The following is a 17,739-nucleotide window of genomic DNA, read 5'->3' as shown; positions in this document are numbered from 1 at the left end:
GATGAACCTGTCCCTCTCCAACTCACTCAGCAGTTAAGAGGACCCAAGTTCAGTTCCCAGCATCTATATCAGGTGGCTCACATGGCCTGTAACTTCAGGCAGTTGTGAGTTGTCACAAAATTTCTAACTCCAGGAGGATCCAAGACCTCCCACCTTCACAGGCACACATACATGCAGGCACACACATACACACAAATACAATTAAAAATAAAACTTTAAGAAAGAATTTTCCTTAAGTTCATATAGTCTTTCTAACATGTTAGGGGTCAATGGCTCCACACGGCCATGGAGATGTTGTCACAACCCCCCTGGGCTGTTTAGAGGGGCCCAAAGCATATCTTGTTTGGCCAGGAGAAAACATCAGCGTATAAAAAATATGAATTTTTAAAAAGAGGTCTTTGGAAGGAAGTGTGGCTCTTCTCTTTACCAGCTGGAAGCAGCTAGGGATTTCTTGATCTAATTTCTCTCCTAAGACCTAATTACAGATATCATATCAGCTCTGTCTTAAAGCAGCCTGCCACGAAACGGGGAAGATGGTGCCTTCTACATCAAGCCTGGTAAATGGCGCAGAAGCCAGAGAACCTGTCAAATTTAATTTTATAGTGACCTATGAGTCTTTGATGGTCACTGTTTCAGGGAATGAAAATCTAGATTAAACATCTTAAGGTACTTTCTTCTATTTTGAAGTTTGCTTTAATTTGTTTATATGATTACTCTATTTTTTTTAATTTTTATTTATTTATTTATTATATGTAAGTACACTGTAGCTGTCTTCAGACACCCCACAAGAGGGCATCAGATATCATTGCAGATGGTTGTTAGCCACCATGTGGTTGCTGGGATTTGAACTCGTGACCTCTGGAAGTGCAGTCAGTGCTCTTAACCACTGAGCCATCTCACCAGCCCATGATTACTCTATTTTTAAAGTGTAGTGTCTTGCCTAGGGTGGCAGGAACTGAGTTTCTGACAGGTTAAGGTAAGGACAAGTTGTAGTGACTTGCGTAAAGACCCATGGCTGTGTACCATTGGATGAAATTGCTTTACTTTAGAAAGTAACACTTTAAAGTGAATTTTTAAAAAATTAAAACTACTAAGAAAACATTCGTTTGCATATTTGAAGCATTTCAGTTTATGACCTAGGTAAAGATAACAACTTCCAGTGTCAATGCCTGACAACACGAGGATCCATCCAGCATTGCCATGTGAGCTTGTGAGGTGGTTCAAGTGAGAACAACCTCCATGGGCTCATGTATTTGATTGGTTGGTCACCACTTGGTGGGACTGTTTGAGAAGGATTAGGAGGTGTGCTCTTGGAGGAGGTGTGTCATTGGGGGCGGGCTTTGAGGTTTTAAAAGACTGTGCCATGTCCAGTGTGTTCTTCTCTCCCCCCCCTTCCCTCCTTCTCTCCTTCCTATGTATCTATGTATGGATCTAGATGGAAGCTCTTAGCTCTTCCTGATGCTGTGCCTTTCCTCCCCTGTCATGGACTCTAAGCTTCTGAAACACACACACACACACACACACACACACACACACACACACATATATGAAACTTGTCTAGGTCATGGTGTCTTATCACAGCAATAGAAAAGCAACCATGTTATCTTAGGAGCTGTTTTGGCAGGGCCAGTACCTTATAGTACTGAGGAACCAGCAGCACCCTGTCAACTTAGGGACTGTTCTACATGGTCAATGTTGTATATTACGAAGATCCAGCATTCCAAGCCAGCTTAGGGACTGTCTTACATGGTTAATGCTTTACATCATGAGGACTCAGCATTCCATGTCAGCTTAGGGACTGTCCTACATGGTCACTTATGCATTTCTTTCTTTATGCTGTGGCACCTTCCCTTGTCTAACACCCGACCTTACTCCATATCCTCAATCTAAATAAAAGCTTTCTGAAATCTTGCCTGTCTATTGCCACCTTCACATTTTTTTTTTTTGAGACAGGGTTTCTCTGTGTAGTCCTGGCTGTCCTGGAACTCACTCTGTAGTCCAGGCTGGCCTCGAACTCAGAAATCCACCTGCCTCTGCCTCCCAAGTACTGGGATTAAAGGCGTGCGCCACCACTGCCCGGCACATTTTTTTTTTTTTTGTTATATCAGTACATCACCCTGTGGTTCTTTACTAAATAATTTTTCTTTAATAACTAAATCCATCTCCTTTTAAAATTAGGCCTGTCCCAAGTGTGATACTGAATATCTCACTATTTAAATAAAATTGTTGTCATCTGTTTAAAATAATCCCGTGTTCCTTCAGTAGTGTCTGCCACCCTTGAAGATGGTACTGAGTGTTCAGGAAGAGGTGACACTAAATTAAACACATCCCTCAGGGTCTGAGAGATAAGAGGGTCGTTGACCAATGTGGCTCAGATAGGAGATAGGAGTCGCTCCTCACAAAACTTTCAGCTTTTAACTCTTTCCATGGAGCTTCAGGAGGTGGAAGAAGGGGGACCTCTCTCCATGGGGAGTATGGGAGGAGAGTGGGAATAGTCTTTCCCCACTAAACTGGAGGTTGACTTCAGACCATAAGACACCATATTCCCCATCTCAAACTGGAACGTCCCACAATTAAAATCAGTTTCTCCTGCCAGGCAGTGGTGGCGCACGCCTTTAATCCTAGCACTTGGGAGTCAGAGGCAGGTGAATTTCTGAGTTCGAGGCCAACCTGGTCTACAGAGTGGGTTCCAGGACAGCCAGGGCTACACAGAGAAACCCTATCTCAAAAAAATAAATAAATAAACAAATAAATAAATAAATAAAATCAGTTTCTCTGCCTGAAGGGCAAAGAGGAGGGACTGTTTGCTATGTCTGGAGGGCTTGAGGTCTAGTCTTTCTACTTCTAGATACTCACTTTCTGCCCCAACATTCCAGGAAATCCAGGGAAACCCTGTGAAAAGAACAATAAATGCCGTGACTGTCTTGAAATACCACTTGGAAGAGCTGTGGGTGGATTGGATCAGCCATTTCCAAGATGAGTGCCCTCTTGAAATGCTATCAGTCCGTAGGCCGGGGCCGCGGGAGCTGACTTCTATCGAAGGCTAACAGTTGTGCAGATTTTACATTACCTTTTCTCCTTTGGGACCCAAGTCACCCCTTTCACCTCTGGATCCCTAGGAGAAAAACAAAAGAGAGGATCAATGGTCTAATACCGCATTGTGTTGGGGTTTGTGGTGAGGGGGTAGTGATAGGAACATTTCAAACTGAAAAACAAACTAAGCCAACACCCTCACTTTTGCAAAGCTCTTTATAATAGGTGGCTTGCCCACTAAAGAAATGCTTTCTATTTAGACTCCGGAGACCTCCTAACATTAGTTAGTAAAGGGAAACTCACAGAAAGTTCTGGGTCTCTGGTCCTTATATTTGGCAGGACTTGTATCCTCAGGTGCTGGCTGGTATTTGTTTGGTTTGGGCAGGTGAGAAGGCTTGTGGTAGAAACCTGGCCCGAGGACAAATCCTCTTCTTCCACTGCCCCTTTGCTGACTGACCTAAGCCCAAACTCTTCCGCTGCCTGCCAGCTCCCATTTGTTCCCCTGGTCCTTGTGTGTGTGTGGGGGGAGGGGTGGGGGGGCAGGGGGCAGGGCATGATCCTCACTGGGAGCACTTCTTTACCAAAACTGTCCTGACTCGGGAGGCCCTTCACTCCTCTCTCAGCCTACACAGGAAGTGGACAAAGGAATAGCTGGGAAGAAGAACTGCAGCTGACGACTGAACAGAGGGCTGGGTCTGTCTGCCACCCACCACCAACTCCTGAGCTTCGTCCAGACTGGGATCTGGGGTGGCTCGAGAGAGGAGCACTGACCTTTTCCCCTCTGGATCCAGGGAAGCCCTAAAAGAAAGCAGGCAGATGTTTATACTCAGCCCCTAGGACAGCCAGGGCTGTAGGAATGGGGGGAGTCCCTGAATGTGTTGCTGAGGCTCCGCACTGCATTGTGAGTTCTATGGGACATGTGGCAGTAAACACGAAGCTATCCAAGAGGCTGTGCTTGTAACAGGTCTACAAACAGCATAGTTTCTCTCAGCTCCCAAATGCCTAATCCAGAGCCATAACCCTGATCGCTGCAGAGAGCGAGAACTGGACCCCAGTGTCCCGGCACCTCAGGGAATGATTCTCCCCAAAGGGCTGACTCCCCAGCACAGTGACAGTGTCTCAGAGCTGCCCTCCCCAGCTCTGTAGCTCCTCAGTGCTAGTGAGACCTGGGGATGGCCATATGCACCACACACTGACCTTAGAGCCCATCGGTCCTCTTGACCCTGGCAGGCCCATCATACCCAGGTCGCCTTTTTCTCCCTGTGGCAATTAGAAGATGGAAAAGAAGACCCACGATGATATCTTTCAGAGAAGCAGAAGCAGAGTTGTCAGGGAAGCTGGGACAGAACCAGGGTACTGGGGCTGAATTGGGAATGTGAATTCCATATGCCCCTTTGCCTCCTCCCAGGGTTCTACTTTCCACTTTTCACTGTGGTCCTCGAGATTAAACAGAACAAAAATGCCCTCGGTGGACAGATCGCCAAACTAAATACTCACTAAGGTGTTGTAAATGGTGATATTTGGTCTTTTCCTGGAAAGGGTTGTGAGAAGGCAGGGGAGACAGTGTGAGGGCCTCAGAAGGTAGGCTAGCCCACATATAAATTCTTTGCCTGCTTTGCTTTTTGCATAGGGAGGGTCTTTCAGATATCTCATTACACTCTCACCCTCAGTTTGAAGGCAAGTAGAGGGAAAATCAGCCTCAGGGCATCTATAGCAGAGGAAGGTGGTGGACGTGTAAGATGTACTCCAATTGTCTCTATTACAATTGTGCGCCACTTCTAACTGCTGTTGGGGGGTTAATCTGTGGTGTTCATTTTGGGCTTTGCTTCTGTTGATTTGTTTAGTTTGGGTTTTTTGTTTTATTGTTTTGTTTTTTTAGGCAGGGTCTCATGTATCCCTGGCTATTACGTGAGAATTCAGGTGATGATGACCTTAAACTAATGCTCCCCCAGCCTCTGAGTGTGAGGATTATAGGAAATATTGTCACCATGCCTGGCTACATATTCTGAATTGCAAGTGTCTTTATAAATTACATCAAATGGGGCTGAAGAGATGGCTCAGTGGTTAAGAGCACTAGCTGTTCTTTGAGAGGTTTTGAGTTCAATTCCCAGCAACCACATGGTAGCTCACGACCATCTGCTATGGGATCTGATGTCCTCTTCTGGTGTCCATGAAGACAGAGAACTCATATACATAAAACACATACACAAATAAATCTTTAAAAAGAAATTACATTAAATGTAAAACTAAGCTAGTGAAATTAATTTTGCCAGTATTTTACTTTCATTTAATCGTCACTTCAACATGTAATCATGATACAATAATATTTTAAAATTACATTTTATTTACTCTGTGTGTGTGTGTGTGCACGTGCACTCGTGAGCACTCGCTCACATGCATGCAACCCACAACACACATTGGAGGTCAGAGGACAACTTATGGAAGTCAGTTCTCTCCTTTCACACATGGGTTCCAGGGATGGAACTCAGATTGTCAGGTTTGGTGGCAAACACCTTCACTGACTGATATCTCCCCAATCTAGAATAGTTGATATATAGGTCTTCATTTATACTAGTCACATTTCAAGGGTTTCACAGCTATTTGTGGTTACCATGATGGACAGCTTAGCTCTCTATAGCAGGGATTTTGTTTTGAGTCAGGATCTTACTCTAGTTCAGGCTGACCTGGAACTTACTTTGTAGCCCAGGCTGGCCTCTAACTCATAGTGATTCTACTTCAGCCTTCTGAGTCCTGGGTTTGTAAGTATGAGGAACCATGCCTGGCCATACAATAAATTGAAAATTGCCTGTATGTATGCATGTGCACCATGTACAGGCCTAGTATCTACAGAGGACAGAAGAGGGCACTGGATGCCTTGGAAGTGGAGTTGCAGATGGTTGTGAGCCACAGTGTAGGTGCTGTGAACTGACCACAAGTCCTCTGCAAGAACAACAGTCACTATTAACTATGAGCCATCTCTCCAGCCCAAGTTATAGTGGTTCTTTTAAGAGAAATTTCCTTGGGACTTTTTTGTATTACCAAGGCAGCCAGTAAGGCAGAGCAGCAGAGGATACTTGCTTGCCTTGCCCTGGCTTCTGCTAGTCAGATCTTCAAATCATGACTTCCTCGGCACCCTGCAGTCTGTGACAGGCAGCAGGAACATAAGACAAAGGAAGATAGGGCTGTGTTTGCTTTGTGTACTCTCTCTGAGGAGTAGACTCTGCATCCTCCCAGCCTGCCTATAGTCCTGGACTTTCTACCTGCCAGATCAGTGGGACAGGTGAGAGCTTCCCAGATCCAAGTTCCCTTTGGGTCATCTCAGAGAAATCAGACTAGTACGCTCATTTTTAGGACAAAGGCGAAGTGGGCATCCTGGGAAAGAAAGGAACAGCCCCCACTTCTCCACAGGAGCAGAGTCACAGCACTGACCAAGGTTTGCAGGCCACATGAAGGAGAAGCACTTGGGGGCTGGGAGCTTCATTCCAGCTATTTCCCTCTGAAGGAGATAATGTGTTCAACTGCTGGCCAGGACCCAGGGTAGCCATCTTCCCCTCTGATTCTTATACTACATGAGCCCCAAACATATATGACACTTACCCTGGGTCCTTCAGGGCCTGGCCAGCCAACAGGCCCAGGCATGCCAGGAACACCTGGGGCTCCAGGTCTACCCTTCAAAGACCAAGAACAAAAGTCAAGATACCTCGGTATGCTTCCCACCAGTCAAGAATATCTAGGGTCCTGATAAGAGTATGGGACCACCAAACATGGGCCCTTGCACCTTCATTTCTACCCTACAAAGAAGGAGGGCTTAAAAACCCATGTCAAACACATGAGTTTAGATTTTTAATGTCATATTACCAAACAATGTTTTGTTCTACTCAAGAAATAGAGAACAGTGGACAGAGGGATTCTAAACTTCTTGGTCTCTCAAATTTCATTACCTCTATGGAGTATACCCATTGTGTCTTGCTTCCTGTGGGCTCTCCACAGATTGTCCTGTAGCATGAGCTGGGACTGTGTTAGGGGCAGCACCAGATGCTGCTGGAACTACCTCAAGAGCATTTTGCCTGCTTGCTGCACCGTCCCTCAGTGGCTACACTGTTGGCTTCTATAAAAGCCTGCAGCCACGAAATTCACTATGGGGCACTGGAGCTTCCCAGTAACTTATGAACCTTCCCTTTCTATACCCAACCAGCAAGGCGTCAAAGAAGGACAAACAGACAGGCTCTCCACACACCCAAGTTCAGGCTGCTGGTGTTGGACTTCCCCTATGCACACTCTCATGACATCTTTCTCCCCTCTTTAAAGGTTCCTCCTGCCAGTGTTGCTTCATAATCTATTCACTTGTACATGTCTCTGCCTCCAGAGAACCCCATCTCAACTAAGGGTTATAGAAGAACGACCTTCGTGAATGAGGGTGAAAGCATAGACTGGGGTTGGGTGTGTCTGTCTTGAGCTCTACACTCAGTGGCTCACTTCATAGTTAGCTAGGAACTCAAAAGACTCAGCCGAGAGCTCAGAGATGCCAGATGCTGACGTGTACACGTTGCTTTGCCTTTCATGCTCATGGCAGACGTTACTAATCAACACAGACCTTGATGCTTCAGAGCATGGGACCACCACAGGGTTCTCTCCAGACCAGCATTCAACACAGTCACTAAGCTGTGGTTGGTCTTGTTATTTGGACCTTGCAAAGGTCTGTTTGTGGCTTCTGTTGATAATAAAGCCACTGGCATCATTTAGGATGATTTGCTCTTCCTTCAATCCCAGTCAAGACCTAGAATTTAAGAGACACTACCAACTGACCTCAGCGATATTGCCTGCTGGCTCTTTCTCTGATGCTAATGATGGCATGTGGCTGGTTCACTCAGAGCCACTGTAATGTCCAAAGCAAAGCCATTTACTCCTGTCTGCTCAAGCACTTAATTCCAGTTTAACGAAGGTCATTTTGTGCCACCGGTTGGGGACTTGAAGAGTCCCCCGTTGGGTGGCAGGATGAAGCTTCGGAAGTGTGGCCAGGCACAGCAGCCTCTGGAAGAAGTTGGTCAGATGCCTAGCAGCCACAGGTTCCAGCTCTTAACCAAAGTGTTGGCAGAAAAGGCAAGCATGCTGACATCATCAGCAGGGTGTCAGCACCAGAGCCCCACCAGGGTACCAGTTGCCACTGAAAAAACTTGCGTGCACATGAAAGACAGTTACGGGACAGAACAGCATGGGTCCTACCTTCCTTCCTGGGCGGCCAAGATCCCCCTGTGCATAGAGAAGACAGACAAAGGTTGTTTGAAAGAGAAGTTCTGGGATCAGACAACTTAGTAGGGCTGAGGCCTGGACGTGCTGTGGCTCAGTCAATCAGTTGGTCACTTGACTAGTTATAGCATGCCTGCCATGCCAGTGGCCTGAAGCAGGACACACTAATAGCACCCCTATTATAGCTGCATCCATTCATTGGGGAGCCCTCCTCATCTGCTAAGACAGAATGAGCTCATATTTTGAAATCACAACCATAACGTTCTCATCAGTGGCACAGCCAGAAAGCAAGCAGTGACTGTCAAGGCAAGAGAGGGCTAAGAAAGCAGCCATTCATACCTTTTCTCCCTTTGGTCCTGTCTTGCCAGGAAGCCCAGGTGGACCCTACACAATTGAGAGAAGAGGTGAAGAAAACATACCTGACCAAGGCGAGACTGCAGGGGAGGGTTTGTGGTGGGGGACTGCGTCACTGGACCTTTACAGAGCAGGCTGACTGTGTGTGCATGTGTGTGTGTGTATGTGTGTGTGTGTGTTGGGGGAGGGCTCCAGGGACCCCTGCAGGGACCTCTCAGCCCTGAGGTCCACTCTTTGGACTTTAATTTTCTCCCTAGAACATTTGGTGTTTAATAAGAGCAGCCTCAGAGTTGTGGAGAAACCCCATTGCAGAGGCCATGGTGCTTCTTGGCCTCAGGGACCCTTCACTACTCTGGCTACCCTTCTTTGGGCCCTGCCAGGAAGGAAAGTTGAATTCTGCATGGACAGCAGCTGATTCTGATGTCCTCAGGGAGGATCTGGGCTTGGTGCCCCACTCCTGTAATCTCAAAACTTGGGATGGAGACAGGAGGATCAGGAATTCAAGGCTAGCTTTGGCTGTCCAGCAAGTTCATGGCCAGCCTGGACTACATGAAATCCCGTCTTATATTTAACAAATGAAACAAAACAAAAGATAAAAAAGATTTTCCCACAAATGGCCTGAGGGCTCCAGGTGCAAAATAATCCTCTCCTCCCAGAACTTTCATTAATGGAAGGAAAAGCACATGCTACATTGTTTACAATGGCTCTGTTGTGGGAGACAGGAGGCTCCAGTAGAGGTTGTAAAAAACCGCCAATGTTCTGCACATTCACAGCCAGAAGCGGTTGCTTTCTGCTTTCATATCTCTGGAAAGCTCATGACTGTTTTCTAAATTCTTGGGGCTAGCAGAGAGAAATCTACCCAATCCCTTGGCCTCCAAACCCCTTCGGTCTGCAAGTGACCAACACAACAGCCTGTCAGAAGTGTGGTTTCTCCAAAACCTGCCCAAATGATCCTGTTGTCATGTTACAATTTCACCGGGATCCCAGACCAATCACATGACCGTCTGGGGCAGTGGGAGTCAGAGAGCTCTGAGAGTGTTTGAGTTCCCCAGGGATCCTCAGGTGAATATACAGTTGGGAGAAACCACCTTGGATTATCTGCCTTCTGATTTAGGAGGTAAGGTTGGGAAATTATTTTCTATTTCCAAGCCTTTTGTTTCTTGAAATGGTTTACAAGATCATAGACCTTAGCACCCACTGGTTGGATGGGGTTGTGTGTGTGTGTATGTGTTTCTCCTTTCCTTTCTCCCTCCTTTCTTCCCTCCCTCCCTCCCTCCCTTCCCTCCTCCCTTCCTTCCTTCCTATGATAGAAGTCTTATCCTGGCTGGCCTGGTACTCATGGCTAACTCAAGGCAGTCTTCCTGCCTCTATCTGCTGAGTGCTGGGGTTATGGGCCTAAACCAATGCACCCAGTGAGATTTCTAACCAGTTCCCATATGATTCTACTTAGAGATCTCACATTGCATAGACAGTGGGTGGGTGGATAGTGGAGTCTCTGTGACTCAGACTTGCAGGAGCTCGGAGGTGCACTAGTATGACTGGAACTGCTGTTCTGAGGTGGCCATAGGACCCCTCCTTCCACATTCTTGGTTGGTTCTCATGGACATCAAGACCCATCACAGAAGGGTGCTGAACGGGGTAGCCCACGTTAGAGTACACTCACCTGGCTTTTCTGCAGACTTCCCAGCCCCTTTACAATGGTCTCTGGCTTCTGAGCTCAAGGTCCCATTTTCATTATAACATCTAACAGATGCTTTTATTGTTTGTTTCCTTATTTACTTTGTTTTTGAGATAGGGTCTCTTACTACATAGCCCAGGCTAGTCTTAAACTCAGGGTCCTCCTGCTTCAGCCTCCCAAGTGCTGAGATTACAATTATGTTATCAACCCGGGTCAATAAATGTTTGTGAAGAGCAGGCTAGTTATAGCCCACAGGTTGGGTGGACTAGGACGTGGAGTGGACGCTATCACTGTCCCATACACAGGGGATCAATAAAGATCCTCTACAAAGCCAGAGAGTGATTCTCTTAGGCTTGGAGGGCCACGTCTGCTGTCAGACTCCTCAGCATCTGCCCTGATGGCCTGGAAACAGCCACAGACAGTACAACTAGTTAGAAAAACAGGTGGACTGGATCCAATGCCATAGCTTTAGACTTGGTAATTGTGAAAGGCATTCCTCTCCCCCTCCTCCTCTTTTCTCCTGTACTCTCCCCTCTCCTGTCCTCCTCTCTTTTTCTCTCCCTTCCTCTCCCCTCTCTTCCTCTCCTCTGCTCCCTGAGGTAGGGTTTCATCCTATACCCCGAGCAGTCTTGGAACTCATATAATGAGTTCCCATCTAGTCTCAAACTTATAGTAATCCTCCTATCTCAGCTTCCTCTGAGTTCTGGGGTTAGAACTTGTGTGTCACCATGCTTGGCTGAGAAAGGCATCCCTAGAGAGGGAACATGGAAACCAGCCTCCGAGAGACTAGGAGGAACAAGTCAGAACTTGAGCAGGGCCCTAGAATGTGTAGGCCGAGGCTGAGGCAAACGTGTTGTGTGTGGGGAAGAGAGGCAGACATTGTAGCTAAATTTAAGGTAGAGGGTGTACGAGCAGTCCAAGCCAGAGTCCACTCATGGAACTTTGTCTTCCAGGTCAGGAAGTTTGGCTTTTAGTCCCCTAACACGAGGAAGCCATAAGAGGTTCACGTAGCTGAGTGGTGATTTCAATGCTTCCTGTCTAGGACTGCATTTGAGACCTACAAGCTCCTGGCACCCTCTTTCTCCCCCACTGCCACATGGAGGACCCAGAGCCTCAGAGCAGTTGAAAACGCCCTTATGGCAGCAGATCAGCCTGGGAGGAGGGGGTGGTCTCTGGAGTGCAAAAGTGATTTCTCTAGCTGCTTGCTTATTCCTCGCTCTTCTCTTTTACCTCGGTTGGAGGTGGCTTATGCTTGTAGTAGTCCAGAGCCCAGGAAAGCTAAGGCAACTGGTCCCTCAGACGGCCACTTTCCTGAACTGAGCACGAATCCTTCTTGGTCCACAGGTGGGGTGGATGGTCATGTTGATACTTGATGACAATAACAACAGCCACTACCATATAAGCAGCATCCTCAAATACGATAGGAGACCCTCAAATCTATCACGGCAGGCTGCACAGGTAACAACAGCCACTACCATATAAGCAGCATCCTCAAATACGATAGGAGACCCTCAAATCTATCACGGCAGGGGCTGCACAGGTAACAACAGCCACTACCATATAAGCAGCATCCTCAAATATGATAGGAGACCCTCAAATCTATCACGGCAGGCTGCACAGGCAAGGCCAGATTCACCCAGAAACTCTTCAGGGTGCTGAGGCTGGAGAGAAGCTACAGAAGGAAAACCAACCATACAGTACATTGCAGGGCAAGACTATGAGGCTCTGTCCGTTGCTTATGGGAAGACACAAGAGGGGGCCCAGAAGGGTGAACTTACCTGGGGCCCAGGGGGCCCAGGAGAGCCGAGCGAGCCTTGAATACAGGGTGATGGTGAGGCCTCAAGTTCCAGAAGATTCTTCATGTCTGGGGAGAGAAGCTTCAGAGGAAAGCGACAACGGGTTAGAGGTCAGACGGATGAAGGAGTTGCCTCCCTGGGCTTTCCCTTGCTCTATTTCTGTGCAGTATGCTCTTTTCCTCCTAGTGTTTCTTTTCCTTGTAACAGACTATAGGCATCCTGATGCTTCATACCTAATTTTGATACCTGTCATCTAGCGTCTCTCTATCCTGCTTCTCTTTTTCTATCCTCCACATCCCATTTCTGTCTTCCTTTCTTTCATCCTTGTCCCTACTGCAGGGATTTCATGAATATTTGATTAAAACAAACAAAAAACAAAGAAAGAAAAGAAAAAAGAAAATGGGGGATTCTGTAGCTGATGGGGATTTGGAAACTATGAATGCACCTTAGTGTTTTTAAAACGGTGAGCCATCTTGCTGCCAAGCCTGATCCCATCTAACTCCAGACAAGAAAAAACTCCCTTCTTCACAGACTGAGCACAGCAAGGGAACAGATGTCTGAATCAATTGGCACAATTGGCACAATGCCCACTCCAGGCCACTGTCCTTGAGTGACATTAGCGCTGCCCCTCTTCAATGGGATTCTAAGGTGGCCATGTTGAACCAGGTATGAGGCTGACATGGAGTGGTCTGGAAATCTTTACTCACCCAAGTCCAGAGTACTTACCGGGCTTCGGCTGCCTCTGAAGAATGGCGGTGGGAAGAGTGGGGGTGGCGGGGGCATCAGTAGGCAGCATGCCTTGTGGCTGCCCCGCTTCTTCTGATCCAGGCCAGGAAGGGCTGTTCAGAGAAAACTGCTGCTCCTTAGCATGGGGTTGGGATGACGATCTGTGTCATGCCCACCATGCCCAAGGGACACGGACATGGTCACCTGAGATTGGAGCAGGCCCCTGTTTGTTGCCTCAAGGCAACAAAGACACACATAGACCCTCTCTTGCCTCTGTCGAAGGGAAATGGCCCAGACATTGTGTGTGAGTGTCCTTTTCTCCTTCAGAGTCTAACTCTGTAGGTGTGGCAAGGAATGCAGAGTTTAGACAGACCTGTCATGGCTCCACAGCTGGACAGGGGAAGTGGTGTGATACTGTTCTCTGGAGGAAACTGTCTAGACAGAGAGGTAACCAGGGATAGAGGCAGTGTTGACTCCAAGGTACCAAGAGCCATGGTTTGAAACAGATCCTATATTCTCATGAAGATGCTCCATCTTGCTAACAAGTCCCACTTAAATGTCTCAACGTGTAGGTGACCAAATCCCCAGCACAGGGAGGTGAATGGGCCACTGGACTTCTATAGCTTTGAGTTTTACAGAGTCTTATCTGTGTTTGGCCTTAATATATGGTCAATGTTAAGGTATGTAAAAAGATGTAGACCCCCACACTACAGTACAACAGAGTTCTACAAAGAGAACAGACCTTAGACGACAGCACCTAAGAGCTAGAAAAACCCTGCCAGCTTCGGAGGCCTGTAAACTCTAGCCTCCATGTTCACCACAACATCGCTGGATCTTAACACCAGGGATGCATCATGAGGGTGTTTGTATTTTATGCAAATTGAATCTTACAATGTGAATGTCTATGTCTGTCTTCTCTTTCTCGACACAGCATTTGAGGGAGTGGAGCGGGCTGTAATTACAGTTCTTACAGAGTTCTGCCACGTGGCTAGATCATGATGCTCTTACCCATTCTTCGAGCATCACTGGTGTGCATGAGGTGATAATTGATGCTCACCTACCAGGGTGGCTACGATGAAAAGAGCAGGAGAAAAATATGGCAAGGAGCGAGGACAACCAGAAGCGTTGCCCTAGTCTAGAGGGTGGGAATGGAGGCTGGTGTGGTCTTTGGGAAATTGTGTTTTCTATTGAAGCTGAAGATACATAGAGATTCTGTACAGCTCAGCAATTTCACGTCTAGGAATTTACCAACAGAAAGGGTAGGCACACTAGAATGCTTGTAGCAGCAATATTTAAAAAAAAAAGCCAAATTTTTCCAGTTCCTAGCTTGGGCCTCAGATTCCAGGATATATCACAGAACAAGCCTAGGTGGGCCTCCTCATGCCTCTCATCCCTGAGCTCTATGTCAAATCTTATCACTAGGAAGCTCTCCTTCACTCCCAGGTAAAGCTTCAGGGGCCTTGCTGTGCTTTTTTCTGGGTTTATCCCTGTGTCCGTGCTTCTCCATGGGCTCAATCTGTTTCCTCCTTTCTCTCAGCATACACTGCACTCCCTGGAAGGTGCGGAAGGGACCAGTTTTTATCCCCAGGGTCTAATAGTGTACCTGTTAGACACTAGACCTCCATAAATGGTTGATGATTTAACAATTTAGTGACAAATACTGACTACATACAAGACACCATTTGTGTTCTCCACGGAGACAAGCTGCCAAGATGGCTAGTGGGGAAAGGCACTTGCTGCCAAGCCTGATGACCTGAGTTCAATCCCTGGCCCCCCCCATGGCGGAAGGGGAGAACTGACTGCCAACACTACCATCATTTTTCCTACTGTATTGGCAAGCTAACCAAGCCAGTGAGTCAAACAATTTGCCTGAGATCATACTGCCAGTCAGCAATGGAGCTACACTTATACACAGGCAATCTAGTTCCAGAGCATTCTCTTTTGAACTCTGACCCCAGATGGGTAAAAATTAAGACTAGGACCTAGGAAGGAGGCGGGGGCCTCCTATAACCCTACTTGAGACCACTGAGTTAATGCCTTCCAACCAAAGGTTACCAGGGACAAATCCAAAGAAGAACCAAATTGGGTTTGCTGCTTCATGGCAAGAAAGGAGAACACACTCAGAAAGAACCAGAAGGGGCAAAGAGAAACTTATTCTAGGATTCCGGCCCCCTGTGGATTTGTGGAGAAGCTTGTGAAAGGCAGTGTCTGATTTTGCTTTGGAGTCGCTGCTGCCAAGCAGAATGGGTTGTTCTACAGTCAGCTTGCACAGTTCTTCTCTGGGAAAAGAGGATTGGTGTAAAGCAAACGTTGATTGGTAAGAAGCAGTCACATTCAAGGGTGAGGATGGGATTTTGTGGTGGGATATTCTTGGCTTTTGTCTGTTTTTTCATGACGTGGGGGGTATTCTTGCTTTTGCCCTGATCAATCAGGATCACAGAGTGGTCTGACTGAGGCTGAAGTCTATGGAATTATGTGCCACAGGGATGCCATGCACACTGAGCCTGAACAGCTCCAAGTGTCATGGCCATTGTTCTCCCTTCCTCCCTCCCTCCCTCCCTCCCTCCCTCCCTCCCTCCCTCCCTCCCTTCCAAGTTTTAATTCATGTGTATGAGTGTTTTTACCTGCATGTACCTCTGTGCAGAAAGTGCATACAATGTTTGAGACAGCCAGAAGAGGGCATCTCCCGTAGCTGGGGTGATAGCCTCCATGTGGGTGCTGGGATTTAAACCCTGGACCTCTGGAAGAGCAGCCAGCACTCTTAACTACGGAGCCATCGCTCCAGTCTCCACTGTTCTCTTTCTTGGTTTGATAGTTATGTTTCTAAACTTTATCACCAGCTCTTGGCCAGCATTGAGAAGCCAGGAGTAGACAACTGCAGCTTCCCCATGCTATGCTGGGCCGTTGAAGAGAGTGACAGGTATGCACCAGCCACTGAAGCTGAGCCCCCTCTAGATCCAGTGTCCCATATCTCCCTTTGCCTCAGTAGACAGCAACAATCCAAGGCTGCAGCTCTCTAAAGCCTTCCTAGAAAGAACACCCGGGAGCTTGGCGGGCCATGCGGCTAGTTTGCACCATGACCATTGATTTTCAAGGCCATATATGGTCTCCAATGTTGCCTGTCCACCACCCTGGAAGTTCCCCTTGTGAAAGATCATGGGTCTCTCAAGGCAATCACCTCTCACTCCTTCCTGGAAACTGGAGGCGTCTTCAGAGAACATAAATTATCAGCTGCTTTTGCTGCCAAAGCATCTGCCTTTACACTACCCCCATACCCCACCCCTTCCTCCCCCTTTGACCTACTTTATGCCAGCAGGTGTGGGCCTTCAGTTTCTGCCCCTCCCCCAGCTCCAGGAGCTGTTTGTTTTTAGCACAGTCTGGTTTATTTACAGCTCGTTCCAGCTGAGTATTTCCATCAGGTGGATGAGTCTGGGAGCAGCATCCCCTCTTCACACTCCCTGTCAGCTAAGCCGGGGCTTCACATGTCTATTTTGGTGCTGAATGGCCCTGTGTATCTCTCTTAGGCTTGTGCTGTCTCCACTGGAACAGTACCTAAGCCCAGGGTCCAGCTTGGAAGAGTCCCAGGAGGCTCCACTGTAATGGAAACTGCTGGGTGTGTAGCACGTGGTGCCTGCTGTGGCCTGGTGTACCATGTGCATGGCTCTGCCTTGACTATGTGAACTACCAAGGGACTCTAGGTCACTTATTGATACTAATGCCATTGTATCTGTGTATACTGCTCTACCCAAGTATAGGCAATTGTCTAATGAAAGTTTTGGCAAGCGTTTGTTTTTTTCCCTCATTGGAATGGAGCCGTTTCCCTGCTTCATTTTGAGAAACTGAGGCACACTCTTAGAAAGCGATCCACACCAGTGGACTCTTGGAAATACAGGAACTTGCATCTAAGAGTTTGAGTCTGGGGTGCATGTGTCTCTGTGATACGGTACACTCACTTCCTCAACCCAAGGAATCAGTTTCCTTGTCTGTACCACCAAGAGTTTGGCCCACACCACCTCCAATGACAGGTTTTAAGATAAGTGTGACAGCAGGATCACCACTGGGTCTGTCTTTCGTTTTCCCTACATGCAAGACAAGTCCATTAGCAGACCACCAGATCCCTAGTTCTGCCTCCAACACCAAGCAGCATCCCTCAGGGTAAGCCTGCAAAGGAAGCAGCAAGGGAAGAAAGCATCCTGCCTTAGGCTGGAAAATGCCAAGTGCAGCCATATGCTAGTGGTCCTGTGCCTGCCTGTACATAGGGTGGGAGCCCATCCAAGTTTTCACTTCTCCCCCACCTGTTGGCGTTAGAAAGAAACCCTAGAGGAAGTGAGACACTGAAAGACGCATGTTCTATGGTCTGTCTGGGTGCACAGACCACACAGCCTTGAAAAGCAAGTTCTGATTCTAAAGGTAAAAGCACTTTGACAGTCTTGGGAAAAGGCCATGGTGAAGGTTTGCACCTGAGTGAGCACAGGCAGCAAGGGAGGCCACACCTGTAAAGAACGTGATCTGGTGGTTTGGTGGCTGCTGTCTTTGAGCCACATCACCCAAGCCAGTTGGCCTGGAATGATGGCGAGCATCCCGGCCACCTAATGCCAGGGGAGTAGTGGACCACAGAGCACAGTTTTACTTCAAAGTCAAGGGGACAGTAGCTGCCAGGCACTCTGGAGTCAAGGTCACAAGAGGGACAACAAAGAACTTCACACACATAAGCATGCATGCAAGGGCCCCAATAACTCCATCCCATCCCTTCACCCTGCCATCTTAACCCTGGCTAAGAAGTTTCTAATTTAAAGGATGCTCCCAGGAGAAGCCTACTTTTCAAGTCTTTTAAAAAACCATAATGCATGCATATATACTCTCTCTCTCTCTCTCTCTCTCTCTCTCTCTCTCTCTCTCTCTCTC

General features: G+C 47.5%; 1 protein-coding gene across 2 annotated transcripts in view; it reads right to left on the bottom strand.

Moving 5' to 3' along the window:
* The window catches only part of Colq (collagen like tail subunit of asymmetric acetylcholinesterase), a 58,833-nt gene that overhangs the window by 20,078 nt on the left and 21,016 nt on the right, over positions 1-17,739 (bottom strand). For both annotated transcript variants that reach the window (XM_028787545.1, XM_028787546.1), the window contains 9 exons: positions 12,835-12,947; positions 12,091-12,189; positions 8,620-8,664; positions 8,257-8,283; positions 6,631-6,702; positions 4,231-4,293; positions 3,805-3,831; positions 3,071-3,115; positions 2,857-2,892 (listed from right to left, as the gene is read on the bottom strand). In XM_028787545.1, coding sequence (XP_028643378.1) covers positions 2,857-2,892; positions 3,071-3,115; positions 3,805-3,831; positions 4,231-4,293; positions 6,631-6,702; positions 8,257-8,283; positions 8,620-8,664; positions 12,091-12,189; positions 12,835-12,947 — 527 coding nt within the window. The remainder of the gene's footprint in view (positions 1-2,856; positions 2,893-3,070; positions 3,116-3,804; positions 3,832-4,230; positions 4,294-6,630; positions 6,703-8,256; positions 8,284-8,619; positions 8,665-12,090; positions 12,190-12,834; positions 12,948-17,739) is intronic.

The sequence above is a fragment of the Grammomys surdaster genome, unplaced genomic scaffold (genome assembly GCF_004785775.1).
Source record: "Grammomys surdaster isolate TR1022 unplaced genomic scaffold, NIH_TR_1.0 125669, whole genome shotgun sequence".
In the NCBI taxonomy this organism is placed as follows: Eukaryota; Metazoa; Chordata; class Mammalia; order Rodentia; family Muridae; genus Grammomys; species Grammomys surdaster.
Note: the sequence above shows the minus strand (reverse complement) of the source record. Positions and strands in the feature narration are given on the sequence as shown.